The sequence below is a fragment of the Takifugu flavidus genome, chromosome 19, assembly GCF_003711565.1.
Source record: "Takifugu flavidus isolate HTHZ2018 chromosome 19, ASM371156v2, whole genome shotgun sequence".
Classification (NCBI taxonomy): domain Eukaryota; kingdom Metazoa; phylum Chordata; class Actinopteri; order Tetraodontiformes; family Tetraodontidae; genus Takifugu; species Takifugu flavidus.
Window position 1 is genome coordinate 6523866 of NC_079538.1, and position 18142 is coordinate 6542007.

Consider the following 18142-nt stretch of genomic DNA (forward strand, 5'->3'; position numbering starts at 1 on the left):
CGCTCTGTGTTAATCTGTTTGCACTTTGACATCTTTCTGCTTGAGCCACACCAGTAAACGTCCTTGAAAGTTCCCCCATGTCTGGCCTACTTGGAGTGAGAGGTGTGAGGAAGCAGCAACGGGGGGTGATGGGGGGGGTTCAGCGGGCACACCTCCTCCGCCACTCATCCTCCCCTCCTTGTCTCCAGCTCTTGCACAGGATCGTATTAATATTCCTTTGAAGCCTCTTCCAACTGCAGCCAGATCTCCCCGTCTTCCCTTTTTGCCCCCCTCCCCACCATTTCTTTCTGCCTTCTCAATTCTTCATCAGGGCCGCTGTTTGGGCAACGCCGCTCGCTTTCTGGCCATTTCTGGCAGCAGATGTGAGAGGAAGGGCCTGTTTTGTTACCTACCTTGACAGGTTGCCCTTGGTGAACCCAAGCGTGTCTGCGTGCACGCAGACATATAAAGGGGTGGTGGTACCGAAGCCTTTGACAGAGCATGTTGATTGGTTCAGAATGGTTGCTGCCTCTTGGAGGAGAGTGCAGCGGCTATTTTTAGATCAAGGGGTAGCTGGGAGAGAAAGACTGAGGAGGGTTCAGTGTGTGTGTGTGTGTGTGTGTGTGTGTGTGTGTGTGTGTGTGTGTGTGTGTGTGAGAGAGAGAGAGAGAGAGAGAGAGAGAAACACTGCAGTCTTAAAGGAAGTTCCCTTTTCACACAGATGCTGCAGCAGTGCCCCTCTGAAGCCGGTGCAGAGTGAATTCCGTGAAGCTGCTCCCCCTTTTCTGTCCTCCCTCTCTCAGTCCGCCGCCTCTTTCGTCTCTCCCTCTTTCTCTCCTTTTTTCCGAGCTCGCCGTGCAAATGTCAGCACTCCCCCGTGTATTTGCCAGAGCCGAGAGCGATGTCCTGCACCTTGTGTTTACTCTGTCTCTCCAGCGCTGCCCCATTCGTTTCCCTCTTTATCCACCCCTTTTTTTTACCTTCATGATGATCCGTCCATCCTTTGTCCTGCTTTTCCCTTCTCCTCCACCACACCTTTTCGTTCCCCAGCTGCATTTTCTTCCTTCACCTCCCTCTTTGCCATCTCTCACACTCATTTTTATCCTCTCTGCCCCCTGTCCTCCTGCCCCCTGTCTCTTTCATGGATCACTACCTTGAATTACAGGATGACATTTTCACTCTCATCTCTAACGAGTGCATTGGCGGGGGTTATTTTTTATTTTTTTTAATTATAGATGGAAATTCACAGCATCCCAGGCACCGTCGGCCTGTATCCACTGTGGTTTGCATGTATTTTAAGACGCGAGTGTGTCCACTCACATGCGTCCCTTCCCTTCATCCGTCTGTTTCTGCCACCTCAGTTTTTTTCCCAATTTTCCTCCTACCATTTCTTTGTCTTTACCTGGTCTCCCCCTCCGTCGGTCGTTCCGTCCGACTGTGACCGCCGGAGTGACGCAGGTGGCTCCTACCTGCCCTGCAGTATGGGGACCGCCGTGGTGTCTTCGGGAGAGGATGGTCACCTCAAAGCTGTGGCCTCAAACTGAACTGTGTTCCTTCGCAGAAGACAGGAAGGAGGTTCTGAAATCCTGCCGCAGAAGCCTGCGTCATTAATCTAAAGGTGCACGGTCCTGACTGCCGCGGGAGCTGCTCTGGTAGAGCGTCGCCTCTAATTAGGCTCTCATTGAGGAGCCCTGAACATCCTACCGGTGGTCAGTCAGGATTAGAGTGAAGCTCTCTCCCTCTGGAGGAACATTCAGAACCCAGAGCCTTATTTCATCTTTACACACGTGCGTCAAAGCCGGTGTCGTGATTCCCCCATGAACCTATTAGTCACCTTCGGCATTTGTGGCGATGCTTCGCAGACCCTTTAATGTTAGCCCGACATGCACCTATTCTGAAATTTAACTGTCTGCGCTTGCAAGTAATGTTTTTTAGCCAATTGCAATTCGCTTCATTCAAATTGGGGCCCAGTTCTGCTGAGGCAGACATTTGCGCCTCTCGTCATTAAAGTATTAACCCGTTACTGAGTGTTAGCAGCGAATTGTTCAAAGAAACAGCTCAATCTAACGAACACATCAGCCCGGCGACTTGGATAAAACTGATAATCGTCACTGCTTGGAGCCTGCTAGCATAGCGACAACATGCCTGTGGTCAGACGACAGCGGCGGACTCTACGATCCCCACACATGGCACACACCGACACCATGATCCGGGTCACCCCGGCCAGCTCCGTTCCACTTCCTGGTTGCACGCGTTTTAAAGGGTCTGAGGGCCGACGGGCCGCGATGGTGCAGAGAAGCCCTGTCAGCGATGCGAGGCAGTCGCGATGAGCTCACATCGGCTTGGTTCCGGGGCTTCACAATCACGTGCGAGTGTGGTGGGCTCGTTGTCTGCTGTTGTAGGTACACGTTGTTGTGATCCAAAGATGGGGGCGATGTTTTTGTCTGCTGAATTTGACAGTGAGGGCGTTTATCTTTGTGTCTTAATACCGTTTCCGTTTGTTGTTCCAGTGAGCGACAGCTGTTTCCGAAACCTGGCAGAGGACCGCAGCGGCGTCAACCTCAAAGATCTCGTCCACGACCCCTCCCTGTGAGTACCAACCTTCTTCCCAACGCGTGCAAAAAAAAACCAAAAAACCGCATTGCCATGAAGGCGACGTGGATCCGTGCGTGTATGATTATGTGTTTGAGCCTGTCTGGATTTTTGCATCGATGCAACTGAAAACTAAAAAAAAAAAAAATTAATTAATATTATTTTCAACTCTATGAAAAGAACAAAAGAGCCGCGGCTCTCTCGAGGTTAAGAAAGATACTTGGCAGCTGCAAAGAGTATTTGATCTCGGCCGGTAAAGGAGATGAAATCAACAATGACGCCCTGTAATGGAGCTGCATCACAGCCAAACATGTATATATTTGTTATGGTGAATTATATAAAGTGCATGTACACACAAATTAAAATCGGATCTGGAAGAGCTGGCATCCACCTCTGAAATGAAGGGAGTCTTTTGATCTCAGCTCCTCTGGGAAGCCTTTTTTCAGCATTTTGATGCTGGGCTGAAGGGATTTGCTTCTCCGCAGCCACGAGAGCAGATTGAACACTGATGTCTGCTGATTCGGCCGCTCCAGCGGTCGCAGGTCCTCCCGAAGTGGCTTTCGATGCGTTTCAGGTCGAGTCGGCGCGGGCACTTGAGATTCTCTTTATCCATCCCCTCATTGTTGCCCCTGGATTAAAAGGCTTTTCTCTTTCTTTTAAGAAATTGTGCTGCTTTCTTTGGTGCATTTTCGTTGCCATTCCAAGATAAAGAGCGAAGTTTGATCTCTAATTTTGAACGAGCTCATATTTGATGCCACTGCTCAGACACTGGACTGTATATATTCTATACTTACACACGTGTGCTCTGACACACTCCTGTAGATTTGTGGCTGTTCCCCGTCGCTCTCATGCACCAGTCAGTATCAGTCAGCGTCAGCAGACCCACCCCCCCCCCCCCCACGGGACCCTGGACCGATCCTCGTCACGTCCTTTATGCCATGTCCACTTTGAGGCCGTCGCGTGATGTATGTGGCGAGCCTGTGTGACACCGTGAGGGCGAGTGAGGAGGCTTGTGTCATGTGCGTCACGCTAGACAGGGCGGCGGATTACAGATCCATCACATGCTTGTTTGATACACCCCGCGCTGGGAACGATCTGGAGGTGTCGTTGTTCTGGTTGTCACAGCGCACATGGACGTGCTGAAAATCAATTTAGGATCGAGTTCTACGGCTTTTTCTGAACACAGATGATGCACAGTATGAAAATATGGTCCTTTTGGATTCAGTGGCAGGACAGGATCCCTTCATTGTTCCTCCAAATGTTATTTCCCCACTTATTGTGACTCACACCTGTCGTGTAGTCGATAGAAGCACAAGTGATACTAAGTTACATTACATACAGGAGTTGGACCCTTGGCTTTGATCTTGGCCTATGATCTTTGGAAGATCAAAGATGGAAGTCAGCGCATCCGCAATTCAAAATTCCTGAACATTTCATTGTAGTCAGTTATTTTTCTAGCAGTCAAACAAATTCTGGCTCTCACATAACCTCCAGAGGTATCGATAACCTCCGTACCAAAGAACCAAGACTCCCTTATAGGAAATTTATGGGTGTAGCGCAGCCCCAGTAGACCACATACGTACATATAATTTACAATGTGCTTTAGTGGTAAATACCTTATGATTGTAAATGTGACAGTTTTACTGTTTGATAGCACAAATTCAGCTCTATTTAATATCCATTTTATGAAGGAATCCATTCAGAACATGTTAAATGAATCAAAGGAGATGTTATTCAAGCTCTGGTGCTGTTGCCTGTGTTCAAGGTTAAGTTTGGCACCATAAAAATGCGTTTGAAACCAGCTCATCCCTGTTGTATGAACACAGGTCCCACCATTTTGTAGACGTCCCTGTTCGGTCACATGATCGCCACCCAATCGCACCAGGGCGCTTTGCAAATGTCGCTTTGGGGTTCAAGGTCAACACACGAAGCTAGATTAGTTTTGGGCATCCGGAGATGCAAACATGTGCAAATGTCATGTTCCAAAAAGAGCAAAGGGTAAAAAAAAAAAAAGCACTTGTAGTCCAGATTAATGGAGCCCAGATGCAGAAACCCCAGGCCCTTCAAGCGCTGGCAGGAAGAGAGGATATAAAACAAGATGATTACGAAGGTCTAATCCTGTTTTCCTCACTGGAGCTTCGCGCGCTATAATGACTTTAACCTATTCCTGGTATCCTGTGCTGCGTTCAAGATTCTGGCCTCCGCACAAATCAGGAGGCACAGAGCCATCAGGTGTCATGGTGGTGCAAGAATTAGTGCTGCCAAGCAAGGATCAGGGCCGACATCGCAGCGCCGGTGCCACGGCCGCCTCTGTAGCGTCGCGTCGGGTCCTTTTCATCGAGCGGATCTTTCGCGCCTCAGCGTCGCTCCAACTGTTCCACCTACGGGCAGCTATTGTTCACACGTCAAGAGCGGCAGAGCGGCATTTATCAGGGGTGAGATCTGGCTGAGCAACGCCGCTGCTCAACAGCAGGGAAGTTCTGGGTTCAAGCTCCGTCCTGGTCAGGATGAATTGGCTCCCAGAATCTTTTGAACCGCAGTGTAACCTCTGCGGGCCTTATTAAGAAAACAGTTTAGCCAGACACTCTAAAGAGTGGAAGTCTTAAAAAATGGAGCACGAAAGCAGGTGTAACGTTGCGATGTTGTGTTGTGCAGACAGAGGTCAGGTCTTTCCCTCAAAGACGTCGGTGGGAGGGTCACGTCGTCTCCGAGGATTTCAGATGGAGAATCCATCCCAGCTCTGGCTGCGACCAGCGCCCTTCGGTCTGGCCCGGGACACGCCCCCATCAGGTCGACCGGCTGGGACGTTGTGCCCCGAATGTGCCAAAGCTGCTGTGGCAGAGGCAGGAAGTGAGAGAGGATGGGGGGGCTATGAGGCCACGGCAGGACACGGAGTGAAAACTGGACTCACACACACACACACACACACCCACAAACATGCGTGCGTTTGTGATTAAATCAGCCTCCCTGTGAGCCCAGCGAGCCAAACCGATGTCCGGCCCCTCCAGCACCTTTTGTTGTCACAACCTCTGTCACAATTCTCAATGATCAGGGCTAAAAATAGCCCCAAGTCTATCAGACGAGTGACAGTGGGCCCAATTTTACAGCAAGATGTCACTTTATGGGACAAGTGCACTCCCACACACACGTACAAACACACCAACGGGACTTTCTGACGTGCACAGCAAGAGTGTGGTGTGTTCTCCCCGTATATAGAACTGCTTATTTGATGTATTCACGCAAGGTTGATTTTAAGGTCCAAATATATGAAAGACCAAAAATGACTCAAGCATCAATAGACAGATTTATCTTTACATTTAGTGAAAAAATTGTGTGTGTGTGTGTGTGTGTGTGTGTGTGTGTGTGTGTGTGTGTGTGTGTTGTGTGTGTGTGTGTGTGTGTGTGTGTGTGCATAACCCTGGGTTGACCCCTCCCTCTGCACTCAGAGCTTTTATCACTGAGGGGGTTTGAAAAGGTGGACCTGTCTCCTCCTCCTCCTCCTCGTCCTCCTCCTCCTCCTCCTCCTCCTCCTCCTCCTCCTCCTCCTCCTCCTCTTGCATGTTGACAGGAGATCCGTTCAAGAGCTTCCCCGCACCAGATTCGACGCCACGCTTCGGCCCGGCGAGATGGCCGAGGGTCCGAGCGGAGGGAGAGAGCGGGGGGGAGTGGGACAGATGGAAAGGGAGGAAGGGGGACATTGATTGCTCGGTGCAAAGCGCTTGTATTAATAATGGAATCACCCTGGCAGATGGGGCTTTTCTCAGAAGTGTCCCACAGATTTGCAGCTGGCTGGCCCGCGCTAGGCTCCACATACACACTTTCCTGTTAAGTGTGCTGCCGGCGCTCCGTCGCTCCCTTTCTTGCTCTCCTCACACCGCGGCCCTCGCTCCCGTCCCGTCCTCCTCCTTTTATCCTGCTCTCTGCGCTTGTCATTTATTCATAGAAAGATTTGGCCGAGGCGTCCAGGCTTTCAGGCCAAAAATCCACTGCCAGCCCCCCCCCCCCAACACACACACACCCGCTTTTTTATTCTGTGTCCACATCAGGATTTGCGCTCACCTCGAGCGGAAAGCTTTTATTCCAGACAGAAGATCCAGCGCAGCGTGAGGCAGAGCTTCAAAGGTGGAGGCTGGAGGTCAAGCTGCTGGAGGACCCTTCCTCTCTCTTAGACCCTCCTGGATTCACAGCCCACCTTTCTGAACACGTGTGCACGTGTGTGCGCACTGATCAGTGCTCCCAGCTGATGGGAGCGGTAGAGAAAGGACATGGTTTGGAAACCCACCAGGATGGCCCAGACCTGCCGGACGGGAAGGGGGGGCTTTAAATGCATCAACGATGAAGGGCGGATTTTACGGGACTCGGAAGATTTGACCTTCTCGTTGACCTTGATTAATTCCAGTTGGATCCACTCCCCGTGTGAGAGCCACAGCAGCAGCTGAATGTACGCTGGCGTCTGGGTGGCCTCCTCGACCTCCCCCCACCTCTGAATGGAAACAGAATCCAGGGGTCCGTCCCATCAGATGGAGGCTCGTTTTTTTTAATGTTATTCTTATTTTTCGTCTAAAAAAACATTTTAAAGCAGTATTTTGATGTCCACATGTGATATTATTAGCATGAGTGGGCTGATTACTTAATTTGTACTATCAATACATCACCCAAAACTTATGTTGAGGCACATTTATATACATTAAGAACACATATATCGATATATATATATATATATAAAACACACGTGAGACGGCAGCAAATGCCTCGTCAACACCAGTGCCATTTCACAGAAATAGTGGCCTAACATTACCAGGGGGAAAACGCAACACATGCATTCACAGCACACACACTCACAGTGAACAGCACAGCAGCTACAGGCTTTAGGCAGGACGGGTTGCCTAGGAAACGGTGGGAAGGAACCCTAGTTCCACGAGCATATTTTTATTTGGACTGAAACAGAGAGGAATAAAAACCCCAGGAGAGGGAGAGAGGTGATTTGTGAGACAGCTCCTTTACTCTCCATAAAGGTAACATGCACAAACACACACACACACATATGCACGCACGCACGCACGCACGCACACACACACACACCACACACACACACACACACACACACACACACACACACACACACAGATCTAGAGAAATGCTCTTTCCCTCACAGGAAGGTCAGGGGGGAACGTGTGTGTGTGTGTGTGTGGTGTGTGTGTGTGTACGTGAGTGTCATGGACTTGTTTTGTGAAGAAACAACTAAGTTTCATCTTTTTTTAGACGCAGACAACTTCCCTCTGAGTTTCCTGCATCTCTCATGGTTGCAGCATCTTGGCGCATTCTCGAGGTGTCAGCTCTGTTGAACACTTAAAGTCACTCTGATGTTAAACAGCGTTTCAAGGTCCAAAAGAGAAGAAAAAAGAATCACTCTGTGCTTTGGAGAGTGAACATTAGATGAGAGCTTCTGAAAGAACCAGTGGCGGACGCTTGGCTTTACCCAGAGTTCATCGGTGTTTGTCTGATGGATTCTATCATAGTGTTTAAATGGCTGACACGGGAGGGAAACATGATGCATTCGTCTCCCAAAAATAGAGCTTCTTAAAAAAGGGGTTACATAAGGAGTGTCTGTGCAGTTTTCACCTTGAGCCTGGGGTTGTTGTTTTCAGGGTGTCCTACCAGATATGACCACAAGAGGTCACTGTAAATTGCAGCAGCACTTTGCTTTCTCCAACCCGTGGAAAATCTTTGTTTAGTACTTTTACATGTTTCTATGTCAAAGGAACCTGTTTTTAAATAAAATACACTTCTACTATTAATTTAAAACTGTTCCTGTCAACCAAATGCTTCAAAATATCCAATTTTTCCACTTTTTTCATAATAAACCTGATCAGCTTCAGTGTGGCGCCACCTGCATTTACACTCGTGCAGTTTGCTTCTCTGTTCTGTGATTATCAGTTCATGTTTGCTGTAAAGCTGATGGCATTTTGATTCCTCCACTGCAAAATACTGAAAATAACTGTGTTTCTGACATTTAAGTGACTGCACAGATTATTCTCTCTCTCTCGCTCTCTCTTTCCCATTTATCCCTCATTTAAGCGGAGTTATTAAAATAAAATAGCAGCAATAATTCTTGTTGTGGCTCTTCATAGAACACCCAGAATCTCTAATAATTACTGTCTCTTGATTTCCTCAGGTTGGGGGGCATGATCTCAGCCTACAAGATAGTTCCTGACGAGATAGATGAAATCAAGGTATGCATTGTATCGGTGGATCTGCACTGATAATCTCCCGCACTAATTGGATGTTCATGCACTTGTGGACCGACAGGAGACTCTGGTGGACTGGTGCGATGAAAAAGAACTTAATCTAATCTTAACTACCGGAGGCACCGGGTTTGCCCCCAGAGATGTCACACCAGAGGTGAGCTAAGGCAACCTTTTTTTTAACGTGTCTTCTTTTGTTTGCTCTATTTGCCTTTTAATGTTTTCATTTCTTCGCAGCGTGAGGGGCTGTTTAAAGGGCAAATCTCCCCTGCTGCGGCTGCGTTCAGAGGCCCTTCAGCGTGTTTTTGCTGATTGCATGTGTTGCAGCGCTGATTAACACACAGAGTAATTAGCTCCAGAGGCACACGGGAAATAAAGAAGTTAGGTACTTATTGACTCGCTTTCTTCAAGAAAAAAAAAGGGTGGGGGGGTATTGCACGGTAAGCAGTTGGAGGATAATGGTTGGCAGGTGTCAGTACGACCGCGCGGCTGCTCCTAATGCAGTGGAATGGAAGGTGCAGCCGATCCAGCTGGAGGGAGCAGGGCTGCAACACTGCAAATGCAAATTCACTTTTTCCCTGCATGCGCACACCTGTGTTCTCAGGCTAACGTGCCCAGTGCTAACATGCATTTTTATCTTCTCCCTAACGCCAGCGTCAGCTTCTTTGTGTTACAGCTGTTTCAGGGGTTTACACGGCTATTACATGCTTTCACCCCCCCCCCCCCCCCCCCCCATTCTTTCTCTCTCTCACACACACACACACACAGATACACACAGGCAATTTAGCCAGGGAATTGAGCTCTGGTTCTCAGCACTATCACTGGTCCTCATCAATCATGGTCTTTCCTGGAAAAGGGAAGACGTGCAGACACTGTAATCACTGATATTAGCCGCTATCTGATTCAGCCCCACATGCTGGAAACAAGGAAGTCTTTCTCTGGCCGTCTCTAAAAGGCTAGATGAGACCTCGATACCCGCCTGTCTGCATTGTGTTTTAGCTGCCGTCTTAAACAGGACACTCAGCCAGCAGACATAAAACGTGCTGTGGTGTCCCGGCTGACCTGTAGATGTCAACTACATTGAAAGCCCAGTTTGAAACGATGACGTTTTGTGCCTCATGATGGACGACGGATTCATGTGAGGTCCTCAGGCCTCATGGGCTCCAATCCAGCCGGGTTTTCTGTCCAACCAGACAAGAAAAGCTTTTGCCAATGGAAGTGGGATGCCAGGTTAAGGCGCCTCTCTGATAGGCCTGAAATCCCGGCTGGACTGCGGCCGTGGAGGACTGGGTGTGGACCCCCCCACCTGCACCCTGACCAGGTGAAGTCGTTGCCTCATTCTAGATGTGTGGAATTTAATGTTACACACAACTAGATGTGTGTCACTGGAGAGTAATGGCATCAGCGCGGCGATGCGGCGGTTAGTGCTGTCGGCCCGGCCTACATATTTCATCTGTCACATTTTTACGTCTCCATCCTTCCTCTCTCCCTCCCACGCTGGTTCCCTCCTGCACACCACCCTCGCCAAACTACCCCCTCTCTTCTCCTGTGCCCATGATGCCCACATCACTACGGACAGCTAACATGCGGCTAACAGCTAACACTGGAGCTGGACATTAAAAGGCCATGAAAAGGAAGTCCGAACCCATAAATGCTGCAGATGGACCAGCCTTTAAATCTCTGCATCTCCAGTCATTTAAATATGTGGTACAATGTTGTGAAATTCTTTGAATATTTAACAAATCTCATGATCAATAGCAGCGGGTTTTTCTGCTATTTAGGCCGATTAGAAATGGTTTTAAATAAAGCCACGCAGGGCGATGTTATTAAAGAGTAATGGGCTGGTTTTTTATCGGCATTTGGTGCTTTTGGAAACATGATTTGCAGTTTATGACCGTCTGAACACTAAACATTCCTCCAGTAATGTTTGTCTGCTCTCATTTTCCTTTAGCTGGTTTCACAGAAGCATCAAGCAAATGTCTACACCTGCCTCCTTAAGCTGCCTCCTATTTTTAGTCAAATGCCTGAAACTAATCCACGGGAATAAACTGTGCGGGATTAGAATAAATCATTTCCTAAATACTTAAGATAGACGCACGCTTCATTAGACTATGATCCGGCTAATGACCCTCCTCTTCATCACACGTCTCCTTAGGCCACTAAGGAGGTGATCGAGCGCGAAGCTCCGGGGATGTCTCTCGCCATGCTGATGGGATCCCTCAACGTCACGCCGCTCGGCATGCTCTCCAGGTGGGACGCACGCTGAAGCTAATGACGTGGGAAAATGCGGATATTTCGGTATTTTCGTGCAGAATGAACACTGGGATTTGTCCTGTTGTCCATTAGCTCAGCCGCAACGCACTGCGGCTCCACTGTTAGCATCTTCCTGTTGCTCAGACACCGTTTCATTCTCTTGTATTCTCCTTCCTGCTTAGACCTGTCTGCGGGATCCGGGGGAAAACACTCATCATCAACTTACCTGGAAGTAAGAAAGGTTCCCAGGTAGGAAGCACAGCTTTTCACCTCCACGACCTTTGACTTAGAGTGTCCGTCCTAGCCAAAGAAATTCTCTATTTATATCTGTGAATTGAGACAAAGATGCTTAAAAAAAATCTTTGCGGCTGAGAGGATGAGTGGAGAATTCAGAGCTGAGTGGTTTGGTTCTTCACCTCTGAATCTGGGGCCTATTTTTTTCCTGAAAAACATGCCTGACACATGAACTCTTGTCAAAACTCAGAAATCCCAACATCATAATGGGACATTTGCTGCCACCACATATGTAGATTGAGGGTAGATGTGTATAAATAGGTCTATTCATATTAATGTGTGTGTGTGTGTGTGTGTGTGTGTGTGTGTGTGTGTGTGTGTGTGTGGTGTGTGTGTGTGTGTGTGTGTGTGTGTGTGTGTGTGTGTGTGTGCTCCCACCATCCCATCATCCATCTCCCTCTCACTGACCTGCACATCTGTCTCTGTCTCGTTACGCGCCAGCTTCTCTCGATCGATTTTAGTATTCCTTTTAATCAATTACTCCACCTCTCCCACGTCCGTTGCCGTATTAGTGTCTCCCTCATCAGCTCCCAGTTAAAGTTAACGACACAAAGTGCCCGTCGCAGGCTTTTATTACCGAGACGTGCCGTCATATCTATAACAAGGACGTCCAAACGAGCCAGACACTTGTTGTCTTTTCACCACCAAAGTAGCGTATAAATGATCTTTTTTCTTCTTTTATTCTTACCTTTTAATTTCCAAAGACTCATAAAGTGTGATATTAGTGCTCAGAATGTTTAGAGTTTGGATAAGGGCCATTTCTAAAACATCCGTCCTGGTCCTGAACAACAGCTGCACGTTCATAGCTTTAGCTTCGGGCTCGTGTGCAGCTTCTATCTGCCCTACCAGCAGGGGGCGACAGCGGCGCCACATTTCCCGTTCAATCATGAGCGTCGACAGAACCTGTTGCTGTCGCAGCTCCTGCTCCTTATTTGTTTCCACTTCGAACAAATTAGAGTTAGAGATAACAAAGGCTGAAAGCTAAATGGGACATTGTGAGGACAACTGGGGTAAAGTTAATCTAACAATTACACAAACGCTTTCTCTCTGCGTCTCACTCGTCTGGAGATCTTCTCCTCTTCACACACCCCCTCTCATCTCGCACACATGCACACACGCACACCTCCACATCTGCTGGTGATGCTCAGATGCGCATCACACAGGAGACGTGCATGTGTCTGTGCCCATCGTTTGGTCCCACCAATGTTTTTTACAAAGGGAAGGCTGGGACATGCGCATCCACGGGGTTTAAATTCAGTCCAATTCAGATTAAGATGTTAAATCCGGAGCGGTGGATGCGGTTCCTCCAAAAGCCTGTTCCCAGTCGGTAGAGATAAGTGTGGGGGTGATTAATAATGTAGCCTCCCACTGCCCTAAAATACACAGCATGATAAATAATTTCGCAGATTAGCCCTTGTCTTGGGAGTGAGGCGAGTGGAGCATTTAGCATAGCTGAGGAGCCCACAGGCACAGTGACACACAGAAGGAAACAGAGACGGCACGCGGGGGGTGAAAGTAGCCAGAGGGGGGCGCTGTGACCTTCTGAGGGGGAGGAAGTCGTCTCAATCCAGGTCCTCAGTAGATTGTCATGTGCATCAAAGTATCCCGCAAGGCTGTTTGTTAAAAGCAAAGTAGTTTGTCAGTATTTTTCTATGCATATTTTTAGGGGTCTCGTCTCTTTGCGTCGCCCCTGACGTTCTCTCCATATCCTCTCGCCTCCTAGGAGTGTTTCCAGTTCATCCTGCCAGCGCTGCCACACGCCATCGACCTTCTGCGGGACGCGGTGGTGAAGGTGAAGGAGGCCGCGGACGAGCTGGAAGATCTGCCGTCGCCGCCGCCGCCCCTCTCGCCTCCGCCTAACAGCTCGCCGCGCCGGCAGACGGAGGACAAGGGCGTCCAGTGCGAGGAGGAGGATGAGGAGAAGAAAGACAGCGGCGTGGCGTCCACCGAGGACAGCTCGTCCTCCCATATAACAGCCGCGTCCATCGCTGCAAAGGTACCAGGTCAAAGGTCGTAACACACGTGTCATATGTTAACAGCAGTAACGATTTCACACGGACGACGGATGAAGGCTGCCAAGCTAAGGCTAAAGTGAAGCTTTGACGATGTGTCCATCACCTGTCACGACTGCGCATGTCTGAACATACATCTCTGTGTGCAGCCATCAGCATCCACTATGTCTCCATACCCATCATCCTTTTCTGCCCTGGGTGCAGCCTCATTGCTCTGTAGTCAAGGTAACAGCTCATCCCACGCTCACGTCCCCATCGTTCCGCAGCGCTTCCCCGTTCGGCTCACGTGAACGTCCATGTCGGAGCTCACGGTGCGTCATGTTGTGTGCCCGTGCAGATCCCAGACTCCATCATCTCGCGGGGTGTGCAGGTGTTACCCAGGGATACGGCCTCGCTCAGCACCACGCCGTCAGAGTCGCCCCGTGCCCAGGCCACGTCCCGCCTCTCCACGGCCTCCTGTCCGACGCCCAAAGTGAGTACACGCAAAGTGCATGTTGAGCTGCACCCAACGTTAGCGGCGCGTTTCCGTCCTTGTTGCTTGGCAGAGCAAAGAGAAAGAAAACTCATTTAAAATCAGCAGTTTCCACTCATGAATTCAGGACAAGATCTTCAAGCCTCTCCTTTTTGGTACGCCAGCTATGAAAATGGTAATGCAGTGCCTTTCCCTGCCGGGACGGAACGCACAATAACCAAAGATCTTCATCATATTATATTATATCATATTTACATGGTTGAGTGACTTTCAGGTGATATTTCATTTGCAGATTTCAGACTGTTTCTAGCAGCAAAAATTGGATTTGTTCTAAAACAATCGGTGGTAATCGGCCTGTGAACGCAGCATAGTCACTAGAGAATCGCTCCTGCGTGGCAGCATCCCGCTGATGCTAACTAGACAGATGCTAGTTAGCATCAGCGAGAGAATCGCTCCTGCGTGGCAGCATCCCGCTGATGCTAACTAGACAGATGCTACCGTCTGACCTCCCATTTGCTGTCCTTATTTAATTTTTATTTGCATGATTAACACATTATTGGTACAAATTTGCAGTGTTCAACTGAACCATCTTCTCCTTGAATTTATTCGCCAACACGACTCACGGGACCCAACAGGACGTGCAGCTATCAGATCAGTGCTTCTATTTGTCTGCAACAGCTCAAAATGTTCTCAGAACTCATCAGTACCGACTGGCCGACTGGTAACCAGTACAACGGTGTTCTCGCCCAGTGTGGCAGCTTCAGCTACTCTCTGTTTTGTGGTTGTGCGACTGTTGTATGTCCCAATCTTTTATTTTGTTACTTTCGAGTGTGTGTTTTGTGTTTATGAAGGCAGGTTGTGGGTCACCGTGGATGACAAATGCAACTCATGACAAGCTGCTCATCGCGGATCAAATGTCCGGGTGCTCATGTTTCCGTCTCCCCAGGAGGTTTTTCTAACGCAGAGCGGCATCAAAGCTCCGTGTTTCCTGTTTCCCTCTCTGTCTCCCACCTCATCTGTCAGTGTCACATCTTCATGTGTCTGGACAGCAGGCAGGTGCTGTGAGGAACAGATGAGAGGAGGTTGCCATGGGAACAGAGGGATGAAATTTGAACGGAGAAGGGAGAGATGCAAGTGCATGTTCAGGTCGGGGGAGGAGAGGAGAGGAGAGGAGAGAGGAGAGGAGAGGAGAGGAGAGGAGAGGAGAGGAGAGGAGGGGAGGGAGAGGGGAGGGGAGGGGAGGGGAGGGGAGGGAAGGGAAGAGGAGAGGAGAGGAGAGGAAGAGGAGAGGAGAGGAGAGGAGAGGAGAGGAGAGGAGAGGAGGAGAGGAGAGGAGGGGAGGGGAGGGGAGAGAGGAGAGGAGGAGGGGAGGGGAGGGGAGGGGAGAGGGGAGGGGAGGAGGGGAGGGGAGGGGAGAGGGGAGGGGAGGGGGAGGGGAGGGGAGAGGAGAGGGGAGGGGAGGGGAGGGGAGGGGAAGGGAAGGGGAGGGGAGAGGAGAGGAGAGGAGAGGAGGAGGAGAGGAGAGGAGAGGAGAGGAGAGGAGAGGAGAGGAGAGGAGAGGAGGGGAGGGGAGGGGAGGGGAAGGGAAGGGAAGGGAAGGGGGGAGAGGGAGAGGAGAGGAGGAGAGGAGAGGAGAGGAGGAGAGGAGAGGAGAGGAGAGGGGAGGGGAGGGGAGGGGAGGGGAGGGGAGGAGAGGGGAGGAGGGGAGAGAGAGGAGAGGAGAGGAGGAGAGGAGAGGAGAGGAGAGGAGAGGAGAGGAGAGGAGAGGAGAGGAGAGGAGAGGAGAGGAGAGGAGGAGAGGAGAGGAGGAGGGGAGGAGGGAGGAGAGGACAGACAATTGCAGTAATTCAACCTAAATGTCGTTGGCTCTTGGCTTTGTTCGGGGTTCTGTTTGCCGTCTTGTTTCCATCCCACGCTGCTTCACCCACCTCCACCTTTTCTCCTCGCCTCTGGGCTCCACGCTCCACCTTGTGGCCACCTATGATTGTTAAACTGAGTTGTTTCTGACCACGGACGAGAAGCGGAGAGATTGGATCGGAAAATAATTGGACGACAGGGAGCTTCGGCGGTCTCGGCTCTGCACTGATGCATTGTGGGTGCTCTGCTTCATATTTTCCTCCCCAACAGGCTGTGCATAAAATGTGCTCACACGTGTCTTCTGCTGAAGCCTTTCACTCCTCATGACCCAGATTTAGAATGGCCAACCTGTCACAATGACACTGACCACATTAGTCTGTGTGTGTGTGTGTGTGTGTGTGTGTGTGTGTGTGTGTGTGTGTGTGTGTGTGTGTGTGTGTGTGTGTGTGTGTTCACATTTAATACATATTGAGAACTACTCATTCTACCAGCAAAGTGGGGCCGTGTTTGTGAAGTGGGGGCACTTTGGCTGTTGAGGGTTCAGACATGGTTTCAAGGTTAGATTTAGGTTAAAGTTCGGGACCTGGGTAAGGTATCAGGTCTATGAAATCCCCACAAACATAGAAAAGTGAGGGTGTGCGCGTGTGTGTCAGGCAGCAGACACTTAGGAGCTTCTTCCGGTATGGCTCTCAGTTTGTTTAGACTCCAACTGCAGCTAGATTCAGGTGAAAAGCAGCCATATGTTGTATGAAATTCCCACAATCCATACAGCTTCTGACAGCAGTGTATGTGCAGCATGTTCCTGGAGCCAGAGCCACAATGGTTCTGTTCAGCGAAGCATGTCATCCATCTCTGTGGGCTGCTTTAGCTTGTTCCTAGGGTCTTTTTGCTAATGCTACACAATGGCTTTGAGGCATTTGTGGACTAAGGCTTTATCTTCATAACAGCCAGTGTCGCACACACACACACACACACATACACACACACACACACACACACACACACACACAAGGAAACGCTCGAATACTCTCCTCCCCAGGAGCATTTTTGGAGCTACCGGTGGATGACACATGTGTAAAGGGGCATTTCACCCTCTGATTTAGCTCTTCTTGGTTTTCATGTTCCATGCATGCCCCGTGGAAGAGACAAGTGTGAAAATTCTGACCTGTAACAATGACACAGGTCATGACAGCATTGGATAGGCCCACTAATACTTCCTTTAAATTTCAAGAAGACTTAACCAGACCCAGAGCGTTCTAGGGGGCTCCATCTCCCATCTAACCCTGGAAAACCCTGGAGCTCGCTGGTGCCCGCGCAATTAAGATGAATATAGAAACCATGTGCTCTCTTTTGGAATCATGGCGCCAGGTCCGTTTGAGCTGATTCATTAACAGTATGCAGAAAGAAACATCTCCAAATGGACCAGCCGGACCGTCATGCACAACAGACACGCACACCTACAGGGAGGGCAGTTGTACCTTCCACTCTTGTGAGCATTTAGTACAGTTATGTAATGATGAGCTTGAATTAATGAAGCATTTTGGAGATTGGACTTTGAGTCAGAGTATGGCTGACAATATGGGTACGTGTGTGTGTGCACGTGCGTGATTAAGGGTAATGTCTGTCAACCTGCATGTTAGTTTTGTCCACTGGCTGTTGAATATAAAGGCTAGAAACCGCACAGCAGGTCCAAACCAGCTGCTGAATTAACCTACAGATGGGTCCGTATATCAGGAAATGCAGAAAAGACTCGTTTCTGTTATGCAAATTGATGTTTAATGGTAATCATGGGTGGTTTTTTTCTCTTCCGCTACTGATCTGAACTGCAGGCAAAGTTACAAGCGAAGGCCCCAACCTGCGTGTCGATGCCTTGTAGTTATAATTAGGGACAGGCCACTTATTGTCTTGCCCAGTTTGAAGATTCTCCATCAGAATTCTGTGAGGCTGCATCAGAAGCTGCTACGAACCAAAACAGCCATGGTCATTAATATTCAGGATAAAAGATTCTGGACATGTTCCGCATGCGGAGGTGCGGCCGAGCAGACTCTGGCAGCTGAGATTAGCTTTCCAGACGCCTTCATCCTTATGTGGCACATTTTCCTATTTACCATGATCTGACACTGTCAAGAATGTATGTTTATGTCAAAAAAGAAAGGAAAAGTAAGTGATCGCATCTTTATATTTTAGCAACAGTTTATTTTTAGCTTTAGCGCATTTGCTAGCCTTTTCCTCCTTCCTTCCTTCCTTCCCTCCTCTCAAAGCTGTAAAGATGGTGCATCCACAAATCTTCCCATAAACTCTTTTGGGTGCTTATAATAAAGGACGCCCGTCGCCGTGCGTGAATTTCTTGATGTATGACTTTGGCGTCAAGGCCAAGGCTTATGGAAATCAATTACTTTTTCTTCATTGGAATGCAGGGAAACAAGTCACTCACACAG

The 18142-nt window shown here is 49.3% G+C and overlaps 1 protein-coding gene across 9 annotated transcripts in view; it reads left to right on the forward strand.

Annotated features, from left to right (window-relative positions):
• Positions 1–18142, forward strand: part of gphnb (gephyrin b) — a 55180-nt gene that overhangs the window by 17114 nt on the left and 19924 nt on the right. For 8 of the 9 annotated variants that reach the window (XM_057016575.1, XM_057016576.1, XM_057016578.1 and 5 more), the window contains exons 2-8: positions 2490–2568; positions 8747–8804; positions 8881–8973; positions 10972–11066; positions 11252–11318; positions 13087–13359; positions 13713–13847. In XM_057016575.1, the coding sequence (XP_056872555.1) occupies positions 2490–2568; positions 8747–8804; positions 8881–8973; positions 10972–11066; positions 11252–11318; positions 13087–13359; positions 13713–13847 (800 nt within the window). Of the gene's footprint in view, positions 1–2489; positions 2569–8746; positions 8805–8880; positions 8974–9053; positions 9202–10971; positions 11067–11251; positions 11319–13086; positions 13360–13712; positions 13848–18142 lie in introns of those variants that run through there. The other variant, XM_057016583.1, reaches the window with a different exon arrangement.